Source organism: Cricetulus griseus, chromosome 3 (genome assembly GCF_003668045.3).
Source record: "Cricetulus griseus strain 17A/GY chromosome 3, alternate assembly CriGri-PICRH-1.0, whole genome shotgun sequence".
NCBI lineage: Eukaryota > Metazoa > Chordata > Mammalia > Rodentia > Cricetidae > Cricetulus > Cricetulus griseus.
This window is the reverse complement of record NC_048596.1, coordinates 121,826,514-121,848,351: the sequence shown is the minus strand read 5'-3', so window position 1 is coordinate 121,848,351 and position 21,838 is coordinate 121,826,514. Positions and strand designations below refer to the sequence as shown.

Genomic DNA, 21,838 nt, shown 5'->3' with positions numbered 1-21,838 from the left:
TCCTGACCACTGGCAGTCTTCATGTCTGACCTTGTTCTAGAGTACACAGCTAGCTCAAGGCTATGATGCATTCTTGAGAGCCAGCACTGAGAAAACTGGCTGATACATTTAATTTAGAGACTTTGAAAAAGCAAACTGATACAGCTTAGGATTTTTAGTAATCATTGATTCAGAGGTAATTTAATCAGGAAACTTAGTTATTTAAAATAGTCTGTTTCCTAAAATGTTACTTAATAATATTTTTTTCCTGTCTGTCATATTATGGAAGTGGTTTATGGGACATTGTGCTCTTGGTGAACATTCGTTTAATTACATTTTCCTTTGGACTTTCTTAGTGTTGTCACTTAGCCTATGTTATACCATTTATTAGAGATTGACCTTCAAGAGGAGGAAGAGGAGGAGGAGGAGGAGGAGGAGGAGGAGGAGAAGGAGGAGGAGGAGGAGGAGATACCAACAGTGATGGAGAGAGCCAACAGCTATTCATGTTTGTCTTGTGACATGGTGCTTGAAAGCTCCTTCTCTTGCCTTAGTTGGTGAATGGCTTGATACCAGTAGTTGTAGTGGCAGCAGGAACTTAAGATTCAGACAATAATATGAGGTAGACTTAGCAGAAAACATTGGGTCCTTGGAAGGATTTGAGAAGGAATTGCTGCTCATACCTAAACTGTGGTGGATTTCAACCTTGTGATAAGGTAGAGGGGTAGATGTACTTGGAGACAGAGAACAGTAGGGAATCTGTGGTACAGGGGACAGCATGAAGACCTGGACAGTGTGGTTAGATAACTATCCAGGGTTAATCTCTTTGACAATCACAGCTGCCTCTTCAACCCAAGCATGATTGGTACACACAGATTCTTTGCCAAAATATCATATGAATTAATAGCCAATATCCCAGTTTCTGAGGCTATCCTCATTCCTAATGAACCAGGCTTCTGCTGTCTGCATTTCTCTGTGCATTTTATGTGTATGGGTGGGTACTTTATCTGCATGTGTATATCACTTGCATGCTTGGTGCACATGGAGGCAAGAAGAGGGTATTGGATTGCCTTGACCTGGAATTAAGGTTATAAGTCGTCATGTGGGTGATGGGAATTGGACCTGAGTCCTCTGATAGAGCAGCTAGTGCTCTTAAATGCTAAGCCATGTTCCCAGCCCCTTATTTCATTTAACAGCCCTCATACAGTTGAATCAGATTACCTCACTTCTTTGATTTGCTAACTTATGTGCAGAGGACACTGTTGATCAGAAAATGATGGCTAATGTTGATTGCATCCCCCCCCAAAGATAGATTTTAAAAACACAGCATCGTGTTTATGCATATTAAATTTCAACTTGGTATAATTTGCCCTCTCACGTATATCTTGTACAAATCCATTTAGACTTTGGTGTGTCTCTGGAACTTCAGTGTCTTGTCTTACTTTGGGTATGATAGGCAAGCACTCTACCACCGAATCGTCTTTTTAAGATAATTATATTATCAGATAAATGCATATAGTTGTATTCTTCATCTTATTTTACTTACTGTCCTAGTCTCTTCTTCTGTTGCTGTGATAAAATAGCATAACAGGAGTAAACTATGGAGAAAGGGTTTATTTGACTCATAGTTCCAAGTCACAATCCATCAAGAAGCAGAGAGGGATGACTGCCTGCTACTGCTCAGTTTCCTTTCTCTACTTTTGCAGTCTAGGGCCCTAGTCAGGGAATGGTGCCACCCACAGTGAGTGGGGAGTTTGTCTAAATAAAGAGTACCCTCCCCAAGACATTCTAGATTCTGTCAAATTGACAACACTAATTTTCTTTTTCTTTTTCTTTTTTTTTTTTTTATGGTGGTGAGGATCCTGCTCAGGGCCCTGTACATGGTAAGCAAGTGCTGCCCATAGAGAGAGTTCCATCACAGTTCCTGGTCATTCTGTCATAATATTTTTCAAGTCATTGTTCATTATATTCCTTCCTAAGAATTGGACAGAGGCTGGGTGGAGTGGTGCACACCTTTAATCCCAGCACTGACAGAGGCAGGTTGATCTCTCTGAATTCCAGGCCAACCAGGGCTACATAAAGAGACACTGTCTCAAAAACAGAACAAATAAACAAAAGAACTAGATAGAGGTAAGGCGAGGAAGTTTCTGCTCCTTGTACAAAATATTTTTTTGTAGGTATCAATTTGTTTTGCTCATTATTATTATTATTATTATTATTATTATTATTATTATTATACAGGGTCTCCCTATGTAGCTCTGGCTTGCCTGGAGTCACTCTATAGATAGGCCAAGCTATCTTCTAACTCACAGAGATCTGCCAGCTTCTGTCTCTTGGATGTCATTTTGCTTTTTATCTTAGCTAAAAGACTTAGAAAGGACCATTAAATCAATTTTTCATTGCTTATGTAAAGCATTATATCATTGAAGATGGTGATACTGGGATTGAAAACATACCTTCCTTGGCTTATATTACTTTCCTAATTTTCTAGAAGAGTCTAGGCATTTCCCCACAAGTCAACTCAGATTGAGAAAAGAACCATTACATTTTCTAACAGTGTACTCATGGTTTTCAGCATTCATACTTCCTGTATACAGAATCAGAGCTGTGCAGTTTGTTAGTTGTTTGGATATATGCAGTGGGCATTTTCATTAAACTGACCTGTTTTGGATTGGGGATGACTATTAAAGTGTTGGTAATTAAACATTAATCCTGACCACTCCATTATTAGAATACATGCGAGGACCTAGAGTGTGTAGATACTGCTCTTAATTTCTAGATACAGCTCATGTTGGCAGCTTTATCCTCAGCAAGAAGCCTCCTCAGTGCGTGCTGAATTAATGACCTTGAGTTCTTGTTGTGCTTATGAACTTCTCAAAGGCCATGTGGTTATGAATCTGGGGATTTCATTTAGAACAATAAAAACTCACACTTCATTATCCATTATGTGTCAGAAACGATGCATTCTACTAACGGTTTCTTGTTTAGTCCTCCATTACTGGCAAGGGTGTGATACCTTTTTAGTTGGCTGGGTACCTGATGATGCTTAAAGAGAGGTTAAATAAATGCTCCCCTACCTTACAAAAACAATTTATTCTGTGTCTGTATTTTTATCCACTTTTAAAAGTAATTTATCCAATAAGTATGCATATGGTTCTAAAGTAGTTTTTTTTTTTTTTAATTTCCAAAATGAGTTGGGTTTTTGTTTGTTTGCTTGGTTTTCCCCTCTTTATGGTGTAGTTTTTTCTTCTTTCAAGCAGGAGTTTGAATCCATAGTAGTCTCTTGATTCAAGATCCTGAGTGTGCTGGGGTTATGTTCTGTTTCATATGCTGTTGTGCCAAGTGCTTTGGAGGATAAGAAATGAGAGAAAATCTGGATGTCATTCCATGCCTTTATTCCTGGCACTTGGGAGGCAGACAGCAGAGGCAGGAGGATCTCTGTGACTTGGAGGCCAGCCAGGTCTATACAGTGACACTCTGCCTAAAAACAAACAATTAACTGTAAAGTAAATAAAACTGGCCTGGAAGACCCTTTTAAAAAATAAGGGTGGAGGAAACCAATGGGATTATTTTAGAGGACTCTGCCTTTCTTTAGGGAGGCTGTAAGCTTGCCCTATCCAGCAGTGTAAAGTGAGATAAAATTGTAGTAGAAGTATAAGGTGGTCATTTGTCTTACCGCCACTGTGTCTTGTGTCTGGTTGTGACATTTGACTCTTTGGAGAGGGCTGTATGCCATTGCACTTGGACACAGCTGTTGCTTCAGATCCATTGTATGCATCTGTTGTGTGGTAATAAACCGCACGATTTGCTTTTATTTTAGGCTATTTGTGTATGATGGCTTTTTTTTTTCCTTTTATAGAACTGTATCCCTTGGTGGAGGATTAAGTTTGAGTTTGACTACATTATTTAATTGTAACAAATGCTTTGTTTAATATTTCTAAGCCAAAGTTCCACGAAGAGAGAGAGGAACGTTTGTCTTGTTTAGAAGTAGGACCCTGTAAGGGGTGAGACATGTTAAGGAGTTTTAAGGTAGCTAAGGATTTCTTTAACAAATTATCTCACATCTTAGTTTTTTAAAAAATTATTTGTGTGTGTGAGAGAAAGAGGGGTGGGGAGTGTATGGAGGGACTGTGGTAGCGGAGAGTTGTGTATGTGTTAGTGCAGGTAATTGCAGAAGCCAGAAGAGGGCTTCAGATCCCATTCCAAGCTGGAGTTGTGAGCAGCCTGACTCAGGTACTGAGAACTAAATTTGGGTCCTCTATAAGAGCAGAAAGTGCTCTTAACTTGGTAGTTAAGAAGCCATCTCTTCAGTCCTCATTTTTCTTGATTTTTAGTAATAAATGCTTAATTGTGGAAATAATTGGAATATGAAGATTTTAACTCATTATGGAAACTTTGTAATGTGAAATAGGAAAATAAAATTACCCATAATTGTACCTTCTAGGAATGATCACTGTAACTGAGTCATGGAGTTATTCTTTCTCTTTTATTTTTTCTTACCTTGTAGCATGAAGAGATGCTTGCCTATATTTGTCTTCTCATCACTTTAAGTATTATTCAGGGGTTCAGTCTGGTGTCATCATGGGTGGGGTGGGAGAGAACATTTGAAGAAGTTAGAGAAATTAGACTTTGCTGGCTTTGAAGATGGCTAAGAAATGCATGTGCTGTACAGAAGCTAGGAGAAGGCAGAGGGAAAGGCAGATAAACACTTTACTATAGATCCTCCAGAAAGGAGAAAAGCCCTACTTGATAACCTGGCTTTATGATCCAATTAGATTCATTTGACATTTCCAATCTACAGAACTATATGATGACTTGTTTTAAACTGTTTGTTATTCTGTTACCAAAGCAGCAGACAATGAATATATTCCATTATACCTTTAATTCTTGGATTGTCCTCTTGATCTAGTTAGTTCTTACCGGTGTGCTCATGCTCTCTGTGTGCTCACATGCAAGCAGGCATGCTTCTCCCTCCCTCCCTCTCCCTCCCTCCCTCCCCCTCCCTCCCTCCCTCCCTCCCTCCCTCCCCTCCTCCCTTCCTCCCTCCCTCCCTCCCTCTTTCCCTCCCACAGATCTTCTCTCCTGTACCTTCTTGGATTTTAAGTTCCTCAGGGTCAGGGACTGTATATTTTCATCTGTCTTTAATAGTGCCAGAATATATGAATTAATGGATTATATGATGTTTCTGCCATTGTAAATAGTCTTTTTGATAGTCTTTGCTACCTTCGAAATTATTTAGATTTCTTTGAGTTACTATTTCACTTTTAAAATTTTAAAATTGTGTGTGTCCTTCCTGTTAATAACTTTATTTTTATCTGTTCCTGTCTTTTAAACTCTAATCATTATTTCCCTGCTAATGCTTTGTTGTTTCAAATCTATCATTTACACATTGACAAATTTAGAGTGACATTTTGAGTCCCTATGGAGAATAATTTGTGTAGTAAACCTAAGGTGCTAGGAGCTTTTAATTTCTTTAGCACTTCTCCTTTACTATAAAGAAACTGAATAAAAACTTTAGTTTGGTAATTTCCAATAAATGAAGTACTTATTTTTGTTGTTGTTAAGCTGCTACATTCCAGTAAATCCACTATAAATACTATATTTACTTACTGAGTCTTAGTTTACTAACTGAACACTCTCACCCCAATAACTACTCACTTTTAACCCTTTTACCATTGTTCCTGTGTTATCCCTTCCTTGAAAGTCCCAGTCTCCCATGGTCTCTTATTTTTTTCATGTCCTCTATGAGTATTCCAAATGAAACAAACATATCTGAAGATTCAAAGCTAACATCCATAAATTGGAGGAAACATGGGCATTTTTCTTTCTGGGTTGCCTTAGAACGAATGCTTCTAATTCCATCCATTTACTTGCATATTTAATTCTTTTTTTTTTTTTTGGCACCAGAAATTTTACTTAATCTACCTTCCTTTGTTAACATTCTAGACACTATGAACCAAATTAGTCTTTTTGTGACCCAGGCTTGTGATAGGAACCATCAATTACAAAACAGTGACAGACCTTAGCCTATTTGTTTTTTCTGGTCCCTTTCAATCTCTAGCTGTCACTTTTCTTGGTTATCTCTTAATCTATTCTAACCCTGTGAAATAGGGATCAAAAGTGCCAACCTCAGTATTCTGAGGTTTAAGAGATAGCCCAATGGTAAATAAGCTCTGAGGAAGGCCCCCTCCAACTCCAGTGTCTCTTGTCCTGTCCCGGGCTGAGAAAGCAAACACACGGATCTGATAAAGACTAAATGAGGGTCTGAATGGTAAAGTGCATGGGCTTGTGACCACCACTAGCCACATCCAGCCTTAGGACTTCCAAGACTCCAAAGCTTGTGTCCCCCGTGGATCTCTCCCAGGTACCTCTATCTTGACTGGAGACTCTCGGTTCCCCCTCACTACACCTAGAACAGTATGAAGGACACAACAGAGACCAAAGACAGAGTAACCAGCTCCAGCGGGACTAACACTGGTGAATCAATTGCAAAGTTGGTGTTCTTGGGAAAGAGAGGTAAAGCCTGGAGTAAGGACGGCAGCTGGAAGGTGAAGGGCAGTCCTGTCTCTCAGTAGCGGTAGTGATCAGGCTACCCAGATACTGGGCCTGCTTCTCAGTCAGCTTGGTCAGCTTCACATTCATCTTGTCCAGGTGGGCTTCAGCCACTTCCTCATCCAGCTTTTAGGCAAGAAGTGAACCCCAGTGGGGTATTTATCATGGCACAACTCAATCTGTGCCATGACCTGGTTTGTGAAGAAGTTGCTCATCACGAAGCTGGGATGGCCCATGGTACAACCCTGGTTGACCAGCTGGCCTTCAGCCAGCAGGATGATGCAGCGCCCATTCTTCAGCCAGTAGCAGTCCACCTGGGGCTTGATGTTCACCTTCTCCACAGCATTCTCATTGAGCCACTTCGCATCAATCTCCACGTCGACGTGTCCAGTGTTAGGCACAATGGCATCCTTCATCTGTTCAAAGTGCTGGCCAAGAATGATATCAACACAGCCTGTGGTGGTGACAAAGATATTGCCCTCCTTATAGTCCTCATCCATGGTGGTCACCTCATAGCCCTCCATGGCAGCTTGTAGTGCATTGATGGGGTCAATGTCAGTGATGATGACTCGGGCCCCAAAACCTCTCAGGGCCTGGGCACAGCCCTTGCCCACGTCACCATAGCCTGTCAACACTGCCACCTTGCCCGCAATCATCACATCTGTGGCCCGTTTGATGCCATCTATGAGGGACTCCTGGCAGCCATAGAGGTTGACAAACTTGCTCTTGGTGACAGAATTGTTGACGTTGATGGCAGGCACCTTCAGTATCCCATTGGCCATCATCTTGTAGAGGTTGTAGACCCCAGTCGTGGTCTCCTCGGAGATGCCTGACAGAAGCTGTGGGTATTTGGCGTGGATGAGGTTAGTTAAGTCACCACCATCATCTAGAATCATGTTGAGGGGCCCATCTTTGAAGTGCAGTGTCTGCTCAATGCACCACAGGTACTCTTCGTCTGTCTTGCCCTTCCAGGAATACACTGGAATGCCGGCCTTGGCAATGGCAACCACTGCGTGGTCCTGAGTAGAGAAGATGTTGCAGCTGGACCACTGCACCTCCTCACCTAGGGCCATGAGAGTCAATGAGGACAGCCGTCTCCACAGTCACGTGCAAGCAGCCAGCAATGTGAGCACTCTTCAGTGGCGTGGATGCCGAGTACATCTCCCGCATACGCATCAAACCTGGCATCTCATTTTTAGCTATGTCCAAGGCCTTTCGTCCCCACGCAGCCAGTCCAATGGATGTAGAGGGGCAGGCTAATTTAATTCTTAATAGCTGAATAATATTACAGTGTGTAAATGTACCACATTTTTGTTATCTGTTCATCAGTTGATGGCAGCTAGGTTGATTCTGGGCTATTGTGTGTGTATAGAGCATCAGTGAACATGGATGAGCAAGTATCTGCAGTAGGGATGTGGAGTCCTTTGGGAATATGCCCACTGAGTCTTGTGGTAGATCTATTTCCAGGTTCCTAAGGAATCTCCACACTGAATTCCATAATGGTTGCACCAATTTTCACCCCACTAGTGGTGAGAAAGTGTCTCTTCCCCACATCCATTTCAGTATGTACTGCTCTTTAAAAAACAATCTTGACCATTCAGACTGGTATGAGGTAAAATCTCAAAAGGAGTTTCAGTTTGCCTTTTCCCGATGGTTAAAACTGTTGGGACGGTTTTAAAAAGTTTCTCATCCATTTGAATTTCATCTTTGAGAACTCTGTTTAAATCCATGCTCCATTTTAATTGAGTTATTTGTTTTCTGGATTTTTTTTTTTTGAGTCATTTGTATATTCTAGATACTGTCTGTCAAATATATAGCTGGGTTTTTTTTTTCCCATTTTCTGGTCTGTTTCTTCATTTCAATGATAATCTTTGTCTTTTTCTCGTGTAGAAAGTTTTAGTTTCATGTAGTCTCATGTTTATTTTAAATATTAAAGGAGTTAAAGCTGGTTGGTTCTTACTTATCTGTACAAGTTGCTTGAGGCTGGGACATTGTCTTAGTGGATAAAGCACTTGCCACACAAACACAAGGACTAGAATTTGAATTTCAAGAAGGACCTACAGTAACCATAGTGCTCCTACCTTGAGACGGGAGGCAGACCATTTGAATATCTGAAATTCATGGGCCATCTAACCTGACATATACAATGATCTTCTTTAAAAACAAGGTCGAAAGTGAGGACCAACACCCAAGATTGTTCTCTGATCTCTGCCTGCCTGCCTGTCTGTCTAATTCTTTGAGAATTTCCTATATGTACATAACACACTGTATTTTTATTATAGCCATTCCCAAATCCCCCCTTCTATTCTCACAAAGCCTTTCACATCTCCCTTTCAACTTCATGACTGCTACTTCCTCATTTGTTTTTAAATAACCTACTGATTCCAGTTAGTGCTGCTTTCATATAAATAGGTCTTCATATAAATAGATATAGAGCCATCCACTGAACATGGGATAGTGGCCACATGCCAAAAGAAAAGCGATTCTCCCTTACCAGCACCATTAGGAGTGAGGACTTCTCAGCCTCTCCTCTGCCCCCTAGAAAATTGACAGACTGGATCTTGTGCATGTAGCCACAGCTGCTGTGTGTGAGTCCAATCACCATGTCATACAGAAGACAGTATTTTACAGAACTCCTGTGACTTGTAGGTTCTTTCCTACTCTTGTGTGATGTTCCTTGAACCTTTGGCAGAGGTGGAACGAGTGGTAGGGTGTCTGTGTGATGTTCCATTTAGGGCCAAGTACCCGGTCATGTATTCTCAGCACATAGACCACTTAGGAGTCTCCTCATTAACTTCTGCCTAAGGTTAAGAGCATTAACCATCTATGAATACAATTGTAAGTGTTCAGAAGGCAATTGGGCAACATGTCTATTTAACAAGAACAATGGTAGTAGGTTACCTCCTAGGGCTGTGACTTCCTGAGCCAGGTGCTTTTGATCAGGTTCACAGAATGGAGCATGGATTTTCTCCTGAGGAGCAGACCTTAGCTAATGACAGAATGGTTGATTACCTCCATAACCTTCATGACAGCCAATGTCATGTGTACCACTGGTCTCAGGAGTGTTGCTGTTGTAGCTTGTAGGGATCAGTTTTTATCTCTCTTTCTCCTACAGTGGCCTGACAGCACCTTCTGGCACTATGACAACTAGCCTGTAGGGAGCACATTTTCAGGTCAGTTCCAGCCTGACTTCTCTCTGTCCTGCAGCCAAAGTGTATTATATTTTTGGTGATAGGGTTTTACCACCCAGTTTTGGTGAGCAACCAAGAATAGTGGCAATAGCCTTTGTTGATTCGGGGGCCTCAGAGCCTTTTGACCAATATCTCATAGAGAGATATCCAATGCCTAGCACTGAGATTTTTGTTTTATAACCTATGATTTCTAGGAGCAGCATTGTCTACCAACTCATACTATTTCTGTTCAGATTCATTTAGAAAACATATTTGTGTTGACCTTTGTTGTTTTTTTCTAGACAGAGTCCTTACAAAGTATCCTGTGCTGGCCTGGAACTCACATAGAGCCTCATACTTCTGCCTGTCACTTGATAGGATTCAAGCATGCACTACCACACTGGGCTCTGTGTGTGTACATTTAAATTAGTTAACAAAGTAGCAGGTTTCCATAAGACTTACGCATCCTTACTTTTGGCTGTCCATCCCTGATTAAGTCTTAAAGCCCCAGTATTCTCCCACCCCACAGCTTTCACTTGTTTGGGGTTTCCCCTCCCCCATTGAGGTATCTTCTCTCCCCTATACCACTCATGGGCTCTTCTGGCTTCCTGACCTCTACCAACACTCCAAGTCACTGTATGCTTTCTTTACTGAAATGATTTACTGAAATAATTCTTAAGTTGTAGGAGTTCCTATCACATGCTGGATATAAGTTCTTTTTGAGACATGTGATATACAGATATTATCTGTAGCTTGGCATGGGTAAAGCTAGAACTCATATGCAAATATAAGTGAACATATATTTTGGATTTTATTAGAGAATAAATTCCATGCCTTTGAACTTATTTGTTGTTACCTTTAGTTATCTTACCGTAGAGTATTTTTAGGAACTATAGCAGTTTCAAATGTTGGAAACCAACAGGTTGATTTGTCTGGCAAGATGTAAAAAACATTTTTTTTCTTCCATGTTTAGTTCTAAGTGCCTTAGAAAGGCAGAACTTGCCTTAGGGTTAGTTATATCCAGTTAATCCTCACTCAGAGTGAAAGTTTTTATTGTGTTGAGACTGTTAGAAAAATATCAACTGAGAAATAGTGTCTTGGAGAGTCCACAGCTCAGTTTTAAAGTTTCCCCAAGTTTGTGGTATTTCTTCTTTCTTTCATGTAGACTGACTGGGGAGGCATTCCTTGCATGGGTGGTTGCCTTCTGTTTTTGTTTTTTGCTCTGGCCTGGCTTAGTGGATTAGGTTTTACAATGGCATGTCATGGTGTATATGGCTTTGCTTTGTCCATTGTACTGTGCCATTTGTCTGCTCAGCTTAATAGCAGATTTCAGGACTTGGGATTACTGTTTGAAAAGCTAGTGTGCTTTTCAGTATGTGCTATGCAATGATAGGATGGCATACTCTGTATTGGTACTTAAAGTTGTTTTACTTTATTGCTGAACTGACAGAAACGTCATATATTTTGTTTCTGTGGAGTTCTGAGTGGTAAGTAGACTCTCTGTTTGCTCCTACAGCTTGGGTATTGGTTTTGAAGACTGACCTTTTTTTCACCCCAGAGTTTTGTAGAATTTGAAGTAAAACTTTCTGAAAATTCTTAGAAAATTTTGTTCATTTAACAGCAACTAAGTTCGCATAGTAGTAAATCTCAGCTTGTGGCTGCAAGCCTGTGTTTGTGTGTGAGTCTAGGAGTCCTTTCCAGCCATGTCTCCAGTTGTCAGCATATCTGTTTGCTCATGGCTTGGCCTGTTGACTGCTTGTCTGCTGCTTTGAAGAAACAGAAGGTGCCCTATGTAAATTGGTTTACAAATGCTACTTTTGTTTTTTCATTTCAATGATTTAATTAGTAAAATTTTATATATTCTGTCAAGCATCTTCTATTTAATGAAATTCTTCTAAGAATTTCTCTTTTCATTTTTTTCTTTGTTAATGTACAGCATACAAAAAAAAAAAAAAAAACCCACCACCACCACCAACAACAAAAACTCTTGCCTATTTTTGGTCATCTCCTTAATGTACTTATGTTTCTGTATATGGAAAAGTATAAGCATGACTTCAGAGTCGGGTCTGGGTTCAAATTCTAGCTGCCTCTGTGTGTACTAACAGTGTGATGTTAAATGAGCTTTTCCCTATATATTTTTTAAGATTTTATTTTTATTTTGTGCATATGGGTGTTTGGCCTGCATGTATGTCTGTGTACCATGTGCATACAGTGGCCATAGAAGCCAGAAGAGGGTGTTGGAGGCCAAGAAACTAGAATTAAAGACAGCTATTAGCCACCATATGGGTGCTGGCTGTTGAACCCAGATTCTCTGGAACAGCAGCCATATAGCAGCTTACAACCAACTGTAACTCCTAGGGGTACAGCACCTCTTAAAGCATGGTGACCTTTAATCGCAGCTGAACCGCTCTTGAACTTCCAGGACAGCTAAGGCTGATAGTGAGATCCTGTCTTAAAACTGAACAAGACAAAAGCCTGTTATTGGATATGAGAAATGGATTTCAGGTGCCAGGAAAGAAGCGTGTGTAACAAATAGAGGAGATGAATAGGAGTATTAGATCTAGTTGCTTTCTCTGAATATTCCTTTACAGAAATGAATTTGAAATTACCTAGGGCTTTCCAGAGAAACTTGGTGTGTAAGCTAAGGAAGAAGGAGGGCTGAGGAGAACAGTGAGATTGAGCTGTCAGTCTCCAGCCTTAAGCTTTGGTTAAGTTCCTGGTGGACTGGGTACTGAAGTAGTTTTGTTCTATAATGTTATTTGTAGTTGGGGTACATTAGTGTTTGAGGAATTGAGGGAAACTGTGTATAAAATATTCTATATATGTTAGATATTTTAAGTTTTACATGCATGGCGATATGACCTATTTCTGTGTTTATGACAAAGTACAGTTTATTTTACATTTCTAAATATTTCATGATATTTATCTCTACACTTCTAGAAATGCTAATTTTTTAAAAAGAACCAGGTCCCCCCTTAAAACTGTGTGTATGTGTGTGTTTCTATATGTGGGTATACACATGTGTGTGGGTGGCTGAGGAAGCCAGAGCATTGACTCTGGAGCTGGAGTTCTAAGTAGTTATGAGTTGCCCAGCATGGGTACTGTGAATGAAACTCAGGCCTTCTTGCAAGATTTGTATGTGCCTTCAACCATTGAGCCATCTCTCCAGCCCCCAAATATGGGTTTTGTTTGAAACAGGGTCTCACTGTGTCTCCCTGACTGCCTGGAATTTGCTTTGTAGACAGGACTAAACTGTTCTCTAACTCACAGAGATCTGCTTGCCTCTGCCTCCTGAGCGCTGGGATTAAAGGCGTGTTTCACCACACTTGGCATGTCTACATTTTTTTATGACAACCTTTAAATGTTATTTAAGAGAAGGAATTTTCATAAAGAGGGGATTTTTAACATTCATTGTATAGTGGTAACATAGGCAGAGTTTCTTATTAAGAGGAGTTTGAAATTTTGAAAATTGGAGTGAGTAGTTGATGGAGTTTCTCTTGATTCTGTTATTTCTAAATCCAGAACAAGTTTAATAGTGAAATTAGCCAAGTAATTTGATGGAAAGCCATCTGCTAAGTTATTCTTTGTTTAAATTTTGTATGTGTATGTATGTGTGAGTGAACCACAGGTGTGCAGGTACCCATGAAGGCCAGAACAGGGTGTGTATTCCCCAGAGCTGGAGTTACAGGCAGTTGTGACTGGTGTGTGTGCTGGGAATCAAACAGGTTTCCTGGAAGAGCAGCAAGTGGTCTTAACTGCTTATCTGGCCCTCTTAAGTTATTCTCAATAGTAGTCAATGAATTGAATTTCTGAAAATTTGTAAACTATACTTTCTTTTCTTTATGTTTTTCATTAAATTGTTTGAGACCAGCTGGCCTGGAACTCAATAATCTGCTGCCGCAGACTCCTGAGTGTAGGTGTCCAACACTACTCCTTGCTAAGCTTTGTATTTTAGACTTTGCAAATTACTTTGAACACAGACGTATATATCATCTCACAGTTCTTTATCTCCTTGGTATTCAAAACTCAAGTTTTGTGCACTATGAATTATCCTTATTAATAAACTACCAGTTTAAAAATTCATAGATAGAGCTGGGTGTGGTGACACATACTTTTAATCCCAGCCCCGGGGAAGCAGAGTCAGGTTGATTTCTGTGATATTAGATCAGCCAGAACTACATACTGAGACCTTGTCTCAAAAACCAAAGAAAGCAAACAAAAAAATCAGCAAAAACAAAACTAAAGCAAAACATAATACATTTCTTTCACCATATCACCCAACATTTCGGGTTCAGTTCTGGTTAGAACTGCCTGGCATGTTAAGAGATGAGTGAGGGATTTATTACCCCATGTAGTATAAGAGCTTGAGAAACAGTTCTGTTATTTCAGAACACTCATGTTTTTGTTTTTATTTTGCTTTTTTTTTTTTTTTTGTCTTTAACTAGTGAAATTTTCTACCGACAGAATCCATGTACTCCACAGGTTCTGTGTTGACATGGCTGTCAGTAGCTACGAGTGCTTTCTTGCTTTTGTAGAGGGCCCAGATTCATTTCCCAGCACCCAAATGGTGGCTCATAACTGCTCTGTAACTCTAGTTCCATGGGATGCAATGCCCTCTTCTTGACTCCTGACTCTTACATGCATGTGATGTAAAAACTCTTGCAGTCATGCATGCAGGTAGTCAGTCAGACATATGTGTACACAGATACACCCTTAAAAAAACATCAGAGCAAAGCACTCAGTGTTCTGTGTATCATATATAGCAGAACAATTCTCCAGGATTATTCAGGTCAGAGATGATTTGTGATTCAAAAGTCTCATTAGAAAGAAATTTCCTTTAAGCCGTTAGTAATATATTTTAAAGACCCTTAATAGGAAATTGCTAAAAGTTTTGGGATTTTTTTTTTTGTCTTCATAGCATTTTCACTTGATTACGACATTCAGATTTTAAAAATTGAAGTTAGTCTTATTAAATACAAGTTCTTCTGATTTTCAGATTCTTTTTTTAAAAATTGGTATCTCTCCTATTTTCATTGTCATTTTTTTCCAAATATTACTGTAGAATCGTAACATTGAAGGCAATAATTATCCTTAAGACAAGGGAATCCTTCTGTTTTTAAGTTTAAAAGCTATAGTTAACTGCTCTTAGCTTGTTTGTGATTCAGTTGATGGTGCTTTTGTTGCATGTGTCCACGCTGGTAGACCCCATACATCTGTGATGTTAGACCCAGCAGGATAGCTGCAACAGAACCTGGAATTTGCCCTGGTAAGGTCCTCTTAAGCTTCCCAGGTGGCCGATAGTTTACTTAGCCCATTAGACTGCTTATTTTTTAGAAGATAGAAGCTAGGGAGGGTGGAGGAAGTATAAAGGCATGCATTTGGCGGTCCCTGTACCGGATGTCTATTTTAACCTCTGTAGAAGTCAATTTACATATTTCACAGCTGCGTATGAGTTTTCTAAATTTAAAGTTTGTTCTTACTACCATAGGGATAAATATCAGCACTTAACTGAATGTGTGGGTTTTCTCTCCTTTGTCTGGATGTCTAGGCCACTTACAGTTCTATTTCCTTTGGATAACAGGATACAGCTGGCACCTAAAGTCTCACCCATGGAAAGACCATTGGGAGTTTCCTTCTCCATATACATGTTTGCAAAGCAGCAGGAGCCACATTAGCTGGCTTTGTTAACATCAAAAGATAATTGAATAATGTGCTTGTATATTTCTCTCCCCAGAGGTTGAATCCATCATATGGAAGCCTGATACATGCTGAAATTGCACCCAGTCTTCCCTTTAGCTCCAGTAGTGTCCAGTTACAAGACACCCAGTCTTCCGATCTACTCCTGTCATGTCATGCGATTAAAATATCGCACACAAGTTCAGATTCTGATGTTCATGTCAGATTTTTCTTTCTTTTAAAAAAGAATATTTTTTATTCTTTGACAGTTCTATCCATTGAGTATGATCCATCTTGATCATACTCAATCCCCACTCCCCCCTAGAAGTCACCAAACACATCCATCCCCCTTATACCTTCATGTCTTTTTCTCCTTCCTTTTCTTTTTTTAACCACACAATCTAAGAAGTGCTGCTGGATGGAATATGGACTGATCTTGTTGCCTTGACCTTGTGCATGTAAGCACAGCTGCAGTACAGAGCTCATGAGTGCAGTGGCCATGACATGCCCATGGTGACTTTGCACAGCACATAATGTAATAGGAAATAATTTCTGTCCCCTCTTTGAAGAGGGGGTTATAAGTGATCATTCAGTGATCATGTATTTTAAGCATTTTGACCAGTGATGAGCATACAAAGTTCAGTGCTGGATATGACAGTTGATGTCTTTTCTCTGGTGGCTACCTGCACATCGCCTTCTAGCACTATGAAAACTAGCCAGCCAGTCGTAGGGATGAAGTTTTGAGGTCATTTTTAGGTTTCTTTCTCTCTGTTCTGAAAACAAAATGTGTTGTGTTTTTGGCAATAGGATTTTACCATCTAGTTATAGTGGACAGCCAGAAGCAAATGGCAGTAACCAATATTGTCTTCTCACAGACTAGTAACTTGTAGGAATATATCCCGCCTGGCACTGAGATTTTTGTTTAATAACCTGTTTCTCTTGGAAGCAGAATTGTCTACCCATGCAGGGTAGACAAGGGTTACAAGCAAGATTCCTGTAATCATAACAAAGGTTGAGGATATTAGCATGAGCAAGGGCCTGTACTGGGCTGAAGAGGTATATAGGTATAGGAAAACAGGAGTACTTAAGGTTGCAGAGATATGAGGAGACCTTGAACACTATTCAGAGGTATCACATAGCAAGGACCATGTGATTAGCATCTGGTTACTCCTTAATGATAAATAGTATGTTTAATAGAGTACCATATCTATTAGGATTTACTCAGTAACTTCGTCAGCACTACCTTTTATTTATACTTATGGATTAGCATTGGATATTAGAATGCAGGAACTGATTATAATGTAAAATTAGCCATGAAATAATTGTCATGTCATTCATACCAGGTATTAGGAACAAGAACTTCCTTAATTGAGTATTTTCTTATTGCTTATCACTGTGTTAAACATTTTATACATCTTTACTGTTTATCCCTGTTTTACAAATAGGAAGCTAAAATATGGCAGAGTCTTTCTCATAACATGAGGTCCTCAAGCCTAAACACTGTATACATACACACTTGGCCATGATAGCTATTAAATTAAATATATTTATTTTATGCCAGCTATGTATAAGCTATTTCATAGGGAGAAATGCTCTAGAAAAAGCAAGGTGGTTCACATGCATCCTCCTAAATGGAGTATAGTTTGTGCTTTGGTTTCCGTTTTTTGAGTCTTGGCATATTACTCTTAATGTTATGCCCTAGAACTACTTAAAGAAAGGGATTGATAACCTCAAAAGAGCCGCTTTCAAAGACTGCTTATTCCAGTGTCTGAAAGTGTTACAGAGTGAAAATGGAGTTTTAGGAAGGTTGAGTCAGAGTGAGTGGGGCCTGGAGAGATTTTCTCAGGGTGATAAGGTTCTGGCATTCAGTCTACAAGCAGAGACAGGCAAGTTGGCAGTGGTTCCTCCCTGGGGAAGGAGTTTGATCTGGTCTGTTGTTGCGACCCCCTTAAATTACAAAGGTTTGTGACCAGTGGGATCTGATTCGTTATCTTAGTGAAGAGCACAGTGCCTGTGCAGCTGTGCTTGCTGTAGAGAAGTCACGGTGGGAACCTGGCCTGTCTTTTTGCTTGCATCTGTAACAGGTTCCTGGCTTTGTCGGTGTGGGTTTGAATTTAGGCTATGTGATTACAAACACCTTCTATACTACTGTTTATGAATCTTTGGGCATCCAATTGTGGATAACAAAAATGTGAGTCAAGCTTTGAAAAAATAAGAAACCTGATGCCATCATGTTTTGCATAGCCATGGTTTCTTTAGTATACAACTATGTATATATACTATATCAGTTTGTGTGTTTTCTTCTTTCCCTTCCTTGCTTTCTAAGGCCAGGTAGTTTGGAGGCATGCAGATTGACATGAGGTTTTCCTTTGATTCCTTTCTTGTTGTCCTCTGCTTGTACTTCATATTGAGCTGTGTCATGGTCAGCAGCAACTGTGCTCTCATGACTCCAATCTGCTGTTCTTTATGCCCTGTGCTTTCTCCATGTCTGTGTGGTTAAACTTGCCTCCAGTCATGGCTGCCTGGGGTTCCCTTTCTAGAGATTTTATTGCTCCATCCTGACCCTTGTAACATTGCTACTGTCCTCATTGTACTGTAATTTAAGTACCTGTTACATGTGTATATTCCTTAATAAATTGGTAATATGAGCCATATATGATTTATTTCTAAGGCTCAGTAATTAGTTTTGGTCATGAAATACTCTAGGAGCTCAGAAAAGTGAAAGGATTTTCTTTGTTCTTTTTGTGTTGTTGAGTTGTATGAACATAATAAAAAGGGAGGGGCTCTGATACACTCTTAAATTTCAAAATAATCTAAAATGAATGAAAAAAAGGCACTGAATTTTTTATTTTCTCTCAATACTGAAAATTGAACCCAAGGCCTTATAACTGAGCTACATGTTCAGCCCAAAGCAGTGATTTTAAAAAAGGCTTCTTTATTTGCAGTTTTTATTTTTATTTATTCTGAGGTAGAAATGCTCATTATTACTTTGATTTATGCATAAGTATATTTTCCCTAAATTTGTGATTATTCTGCCAGTTGGATAACCTGCATTGACAAAAAGTAGATAAGTGAATGTGACTATTTGCGGGATTTTTGTTTGTGTTTTAATGTATGCAGATTCACTTGTTTCTCTGTTGAGTATTACTCTACTTTGGAGTCTTCTTTGTTTTCATATCCTACTACCTTCTATGGCTTATGGGACATACTTGCTCATTTGCATCAGTGCTTTTTCCCCCTTTTCTTGATGGTTAATAAATAAGTACTGTGTCATATGATAGTGACAGTCAGGCAGACAAGGCTAACCGCTAAGTTAGCAGAAAATCAGATCCATGCCACGCAGTTTCATCATTTCCCAGAGTGTGTGGGCCACGATTCCAGAGCAGAGGCATTGCCAGATGTGGTTCTTAGAGTGCAAGAATCTGGTATTTCACAAAGCATTCAACTGCTGCTCTGGAGATGCAGCTGTCTACTCAGTACTTAATGCAGTTGTAAACAGAAGCAAGCACAGCATTCATGGGTCCTGTTACATCCCCACTACTCAGACAGACAGACAGACAGACAGACAGACAGACAGACAGACAGATGCACGCACGCACGCACGCGACACACACACACACACACACACACACACACACACACACACACACACACACAACGTCTTTTTCTTTTGACTTAGAATTCCCAGTTTTAGCCTCCCCAACTTTCCTCCAGCACACCAGCCTGTGCTCCTAGGAGCATAAGAAAGAGTCGTTAGATTCTGTTGTTTTCTTTGACCAAGAGCTGAATGCTTAGTCTTTTACAGGAATCCAGAGCATGTATGCATTGCCATTTCTATGCTTACTTCTACCATAAATTTTTAATGGGTTCTAAGAATTGACTGACTATAGCTTAGTCTTTGGCCAGGAAAATTTATTTGAAGCATATTCTATAATGGGGGAATTCTGACAGTAGAAATCCTCTGTATATACTTGTATGAGTTCTTAATTGCCCTCCTTCCCTGCTAGGACTTAGATGTGGAGGGTATTTTGTTTTAAAACAACATCAATTGAAGTTACAGGTTTTGTTAAACCTAGACACATAGTCTCTAGTCAGTGGGCTGAGATCACCAAGTTTATAGGTACTAGAAAGTTTACAGTGAAATCATGATGTCAAGCCTGTGAAATGCCTCTCCCAGACTTTAGAAATGCTTTATTATAGGCTTAGAGTAGTCTACTTATGCTAATATATGTATAGGTACACACATTCTCATTTTTAATTGTCTGTAAAGACCATTAGTAAAGGTTGTAGTTGTTTTATTTTGCTTTCAGTTTTATAGATTGAGTAAACTGTCTTTTTACAGACTTGCAGTTCAGTTAATGATATATTGGAAAACTACAAAATTAATATCCAATTTTGTTTGAATAGTTATAGGTAAGAAAGTTTAGGAAGGGAAACTCCCTGCAATCTCTAGGGATGCATACTCTTACTGGGATTTATTGTGATGTCTACTCTTCATTGCCAGTGTGAATCATCTAGGGAGACACGCCTCTAGGTGTGTCTTGGAGGAAGTTTCCAGAGACCTTTAACTGAGGAGGGAAAAAACCCATGTAAGTATGGGCAGTATGTTACCTGGGTTCAGGTCCTTGACTGACTTTAAAAAGGGGTGGGTGGGGGGAGCAGGAAGCTATAGGAGCACCAGCATTCATCTCGCTTTTGCTTCCTGACTGCAAATGCAATATGACCAGTTACCTGAAGCACCTGCTGCTATCCCTTAACTGCTATGATGGACTATATCCTCACAAACTGACCCAAACAGACTTTTCTCATTACAGTTTCTTGTCAGACATTTTGTGACAGTGAGAAATACAACCAGTAGACTTACAACTCAGTATTTGTTACAGATTTTTTCCTATGGTTTCTGTATTATTTTAGAGTTTAATTTACATACCAACCCTTTTTAAGATGTCAGAAACTTATCTCTGAGTACTTGAAAATTTTCATTGGGTATTTCATGGTTTTCTGTGAGACCAAGAAACTGCTCTGTAGCTGGTAATGTTCCTTAGATTCTGTACCTGGATTCTGTGTTTTAATCCTTCTACCAATCCTATACTACAGGCAAGAATTACATGCTTTCTATAATTAAAGAAGCTGAGATTCAGATAAGCAGTTTGCTTCAGGTGAATTATGTGGAGGACTCAGGATTTGGTTTGACTTCTCATCTCGAGAATGTTGTGCACCACCTCCCTTTGTCTTTCCTATAGTAACATGCTTCTTAGCTGATAGCATCTTTGAGACATACAGAGCCTCTCAGTTGGGTACACACTGCTACTTGTGCCTATTAACAGGAGTCTTACTAGTTTTTAACTAAGGGTTGCTACACCTCTGGCTTGGTGGGTGATTCTGCTGTTTCTTTTTGTAAATAAATCTTTAAATGCAGTTGTATCTGTCCATTAATTTATTATAATAGAGGCATGGCTCACAAACTTGAAATATTTGCAACCTAGTCTTTAAACAGTGTTTGTGGACACTAGTTATAATTTAGTTGTAATCTTTTTGTAGCTTTTAAGATTTCTCATTCATTTACACAGGCACATTGTTTCCTGTCCCCCTTCCCCTCAGATCAGCTAGATAACCATAGACTTTCAAGCCTCAATTTCTGTGATGTCTTGTATAGTGATTGAATTTCTGCACACAGCCTATGGCCACACCACCCTGAGCATGCCTAGTCCCATCTCAATTTCTATCTACCCTTTTGTAGGCGCAATAATTTAAAAAAAAATCCAAAATGTTTATTGTTTATTTTTGTGAACATTGCACACCTAACTGTAGCAGTCTAATCATGGTGTCTGCACTGTACCCTACGAAGAAATGATTGGTAGTAGCTTACATTAAAGTACAGGAGAATGTTAATTTATGTGATTGAGATAGTTGGGTTTGGAGAGCTGGCTCAGCGGTTAAGAGCACTGGCTGCTCTTCCAGAGGTCTTGAGTTCAATTCCCAGCAACCACATGATGGCTCATAATCTGATGCCCTTTTCTGGCATGCAGGCATACATGCACCAAGAGCATTCATGTAAAAAATTGACAAGTCTTATCTTGGCATAAAGTGAATATGCCACTTTTATACAACAGTGAAGTATGAAATTTGTGTTCCTTCCACATTATAAAATAAAGTGGGAAGAACAAAAGCCTTGATTACTGTCACTCTGCTTAATTTCACACCCATCAGATTCATAACTCATTTCAACTCTAGGTAGTTTTACACTGAATTGTAGATTTGGTGATCAGACCTCATAACACCATATCACTGAGACTGAATTTTGGTGTCTCCTCTTAGTCTTTCAAATGTTAAGCAGCTTTTACTGTTTGTACTTCTCTGTATTAGCTGTTATCTGAAGGCTGCTTATTTGAATCTGTGGTTTGCTGTAGGGTACTGGCCAAGGAAGACATTGTAAAGGTTTCTTTCTTAACATTTACTCGATG

The 21,838-nt window shown here is 39.6% G+C and overlaps 2 protein-coding genes across 2 annotated transcripts in view; one reads left to right on the top strand and one right to left on the bottom strand.

Annotated features, from left to right (window-relative positions):
* The window catches only part of Akap13 (A-kinase anchoring protein 13), a 285,104-nt gene that overhangs the window by 46,027 nt on the left and 217,239 nt on the right, over nucleotides 1-21,838 (top strand). The window lies entirely within an intron of this gene.
* On the bottom strand, nucleotides 6,445-7,756 carry LOC100768450 (adenosylhomocysteinase-like). The gene is given in 3 exon segments (XM_035441645.1): nucleotides 6,445-6,659; nucleotides 6,662-7,608; nucleotides 7,610-7,756. Coding segments are annotated over 3 exon segments (1,269 nt in total). The 5' UTR covers nucleotides 7,717-7,756.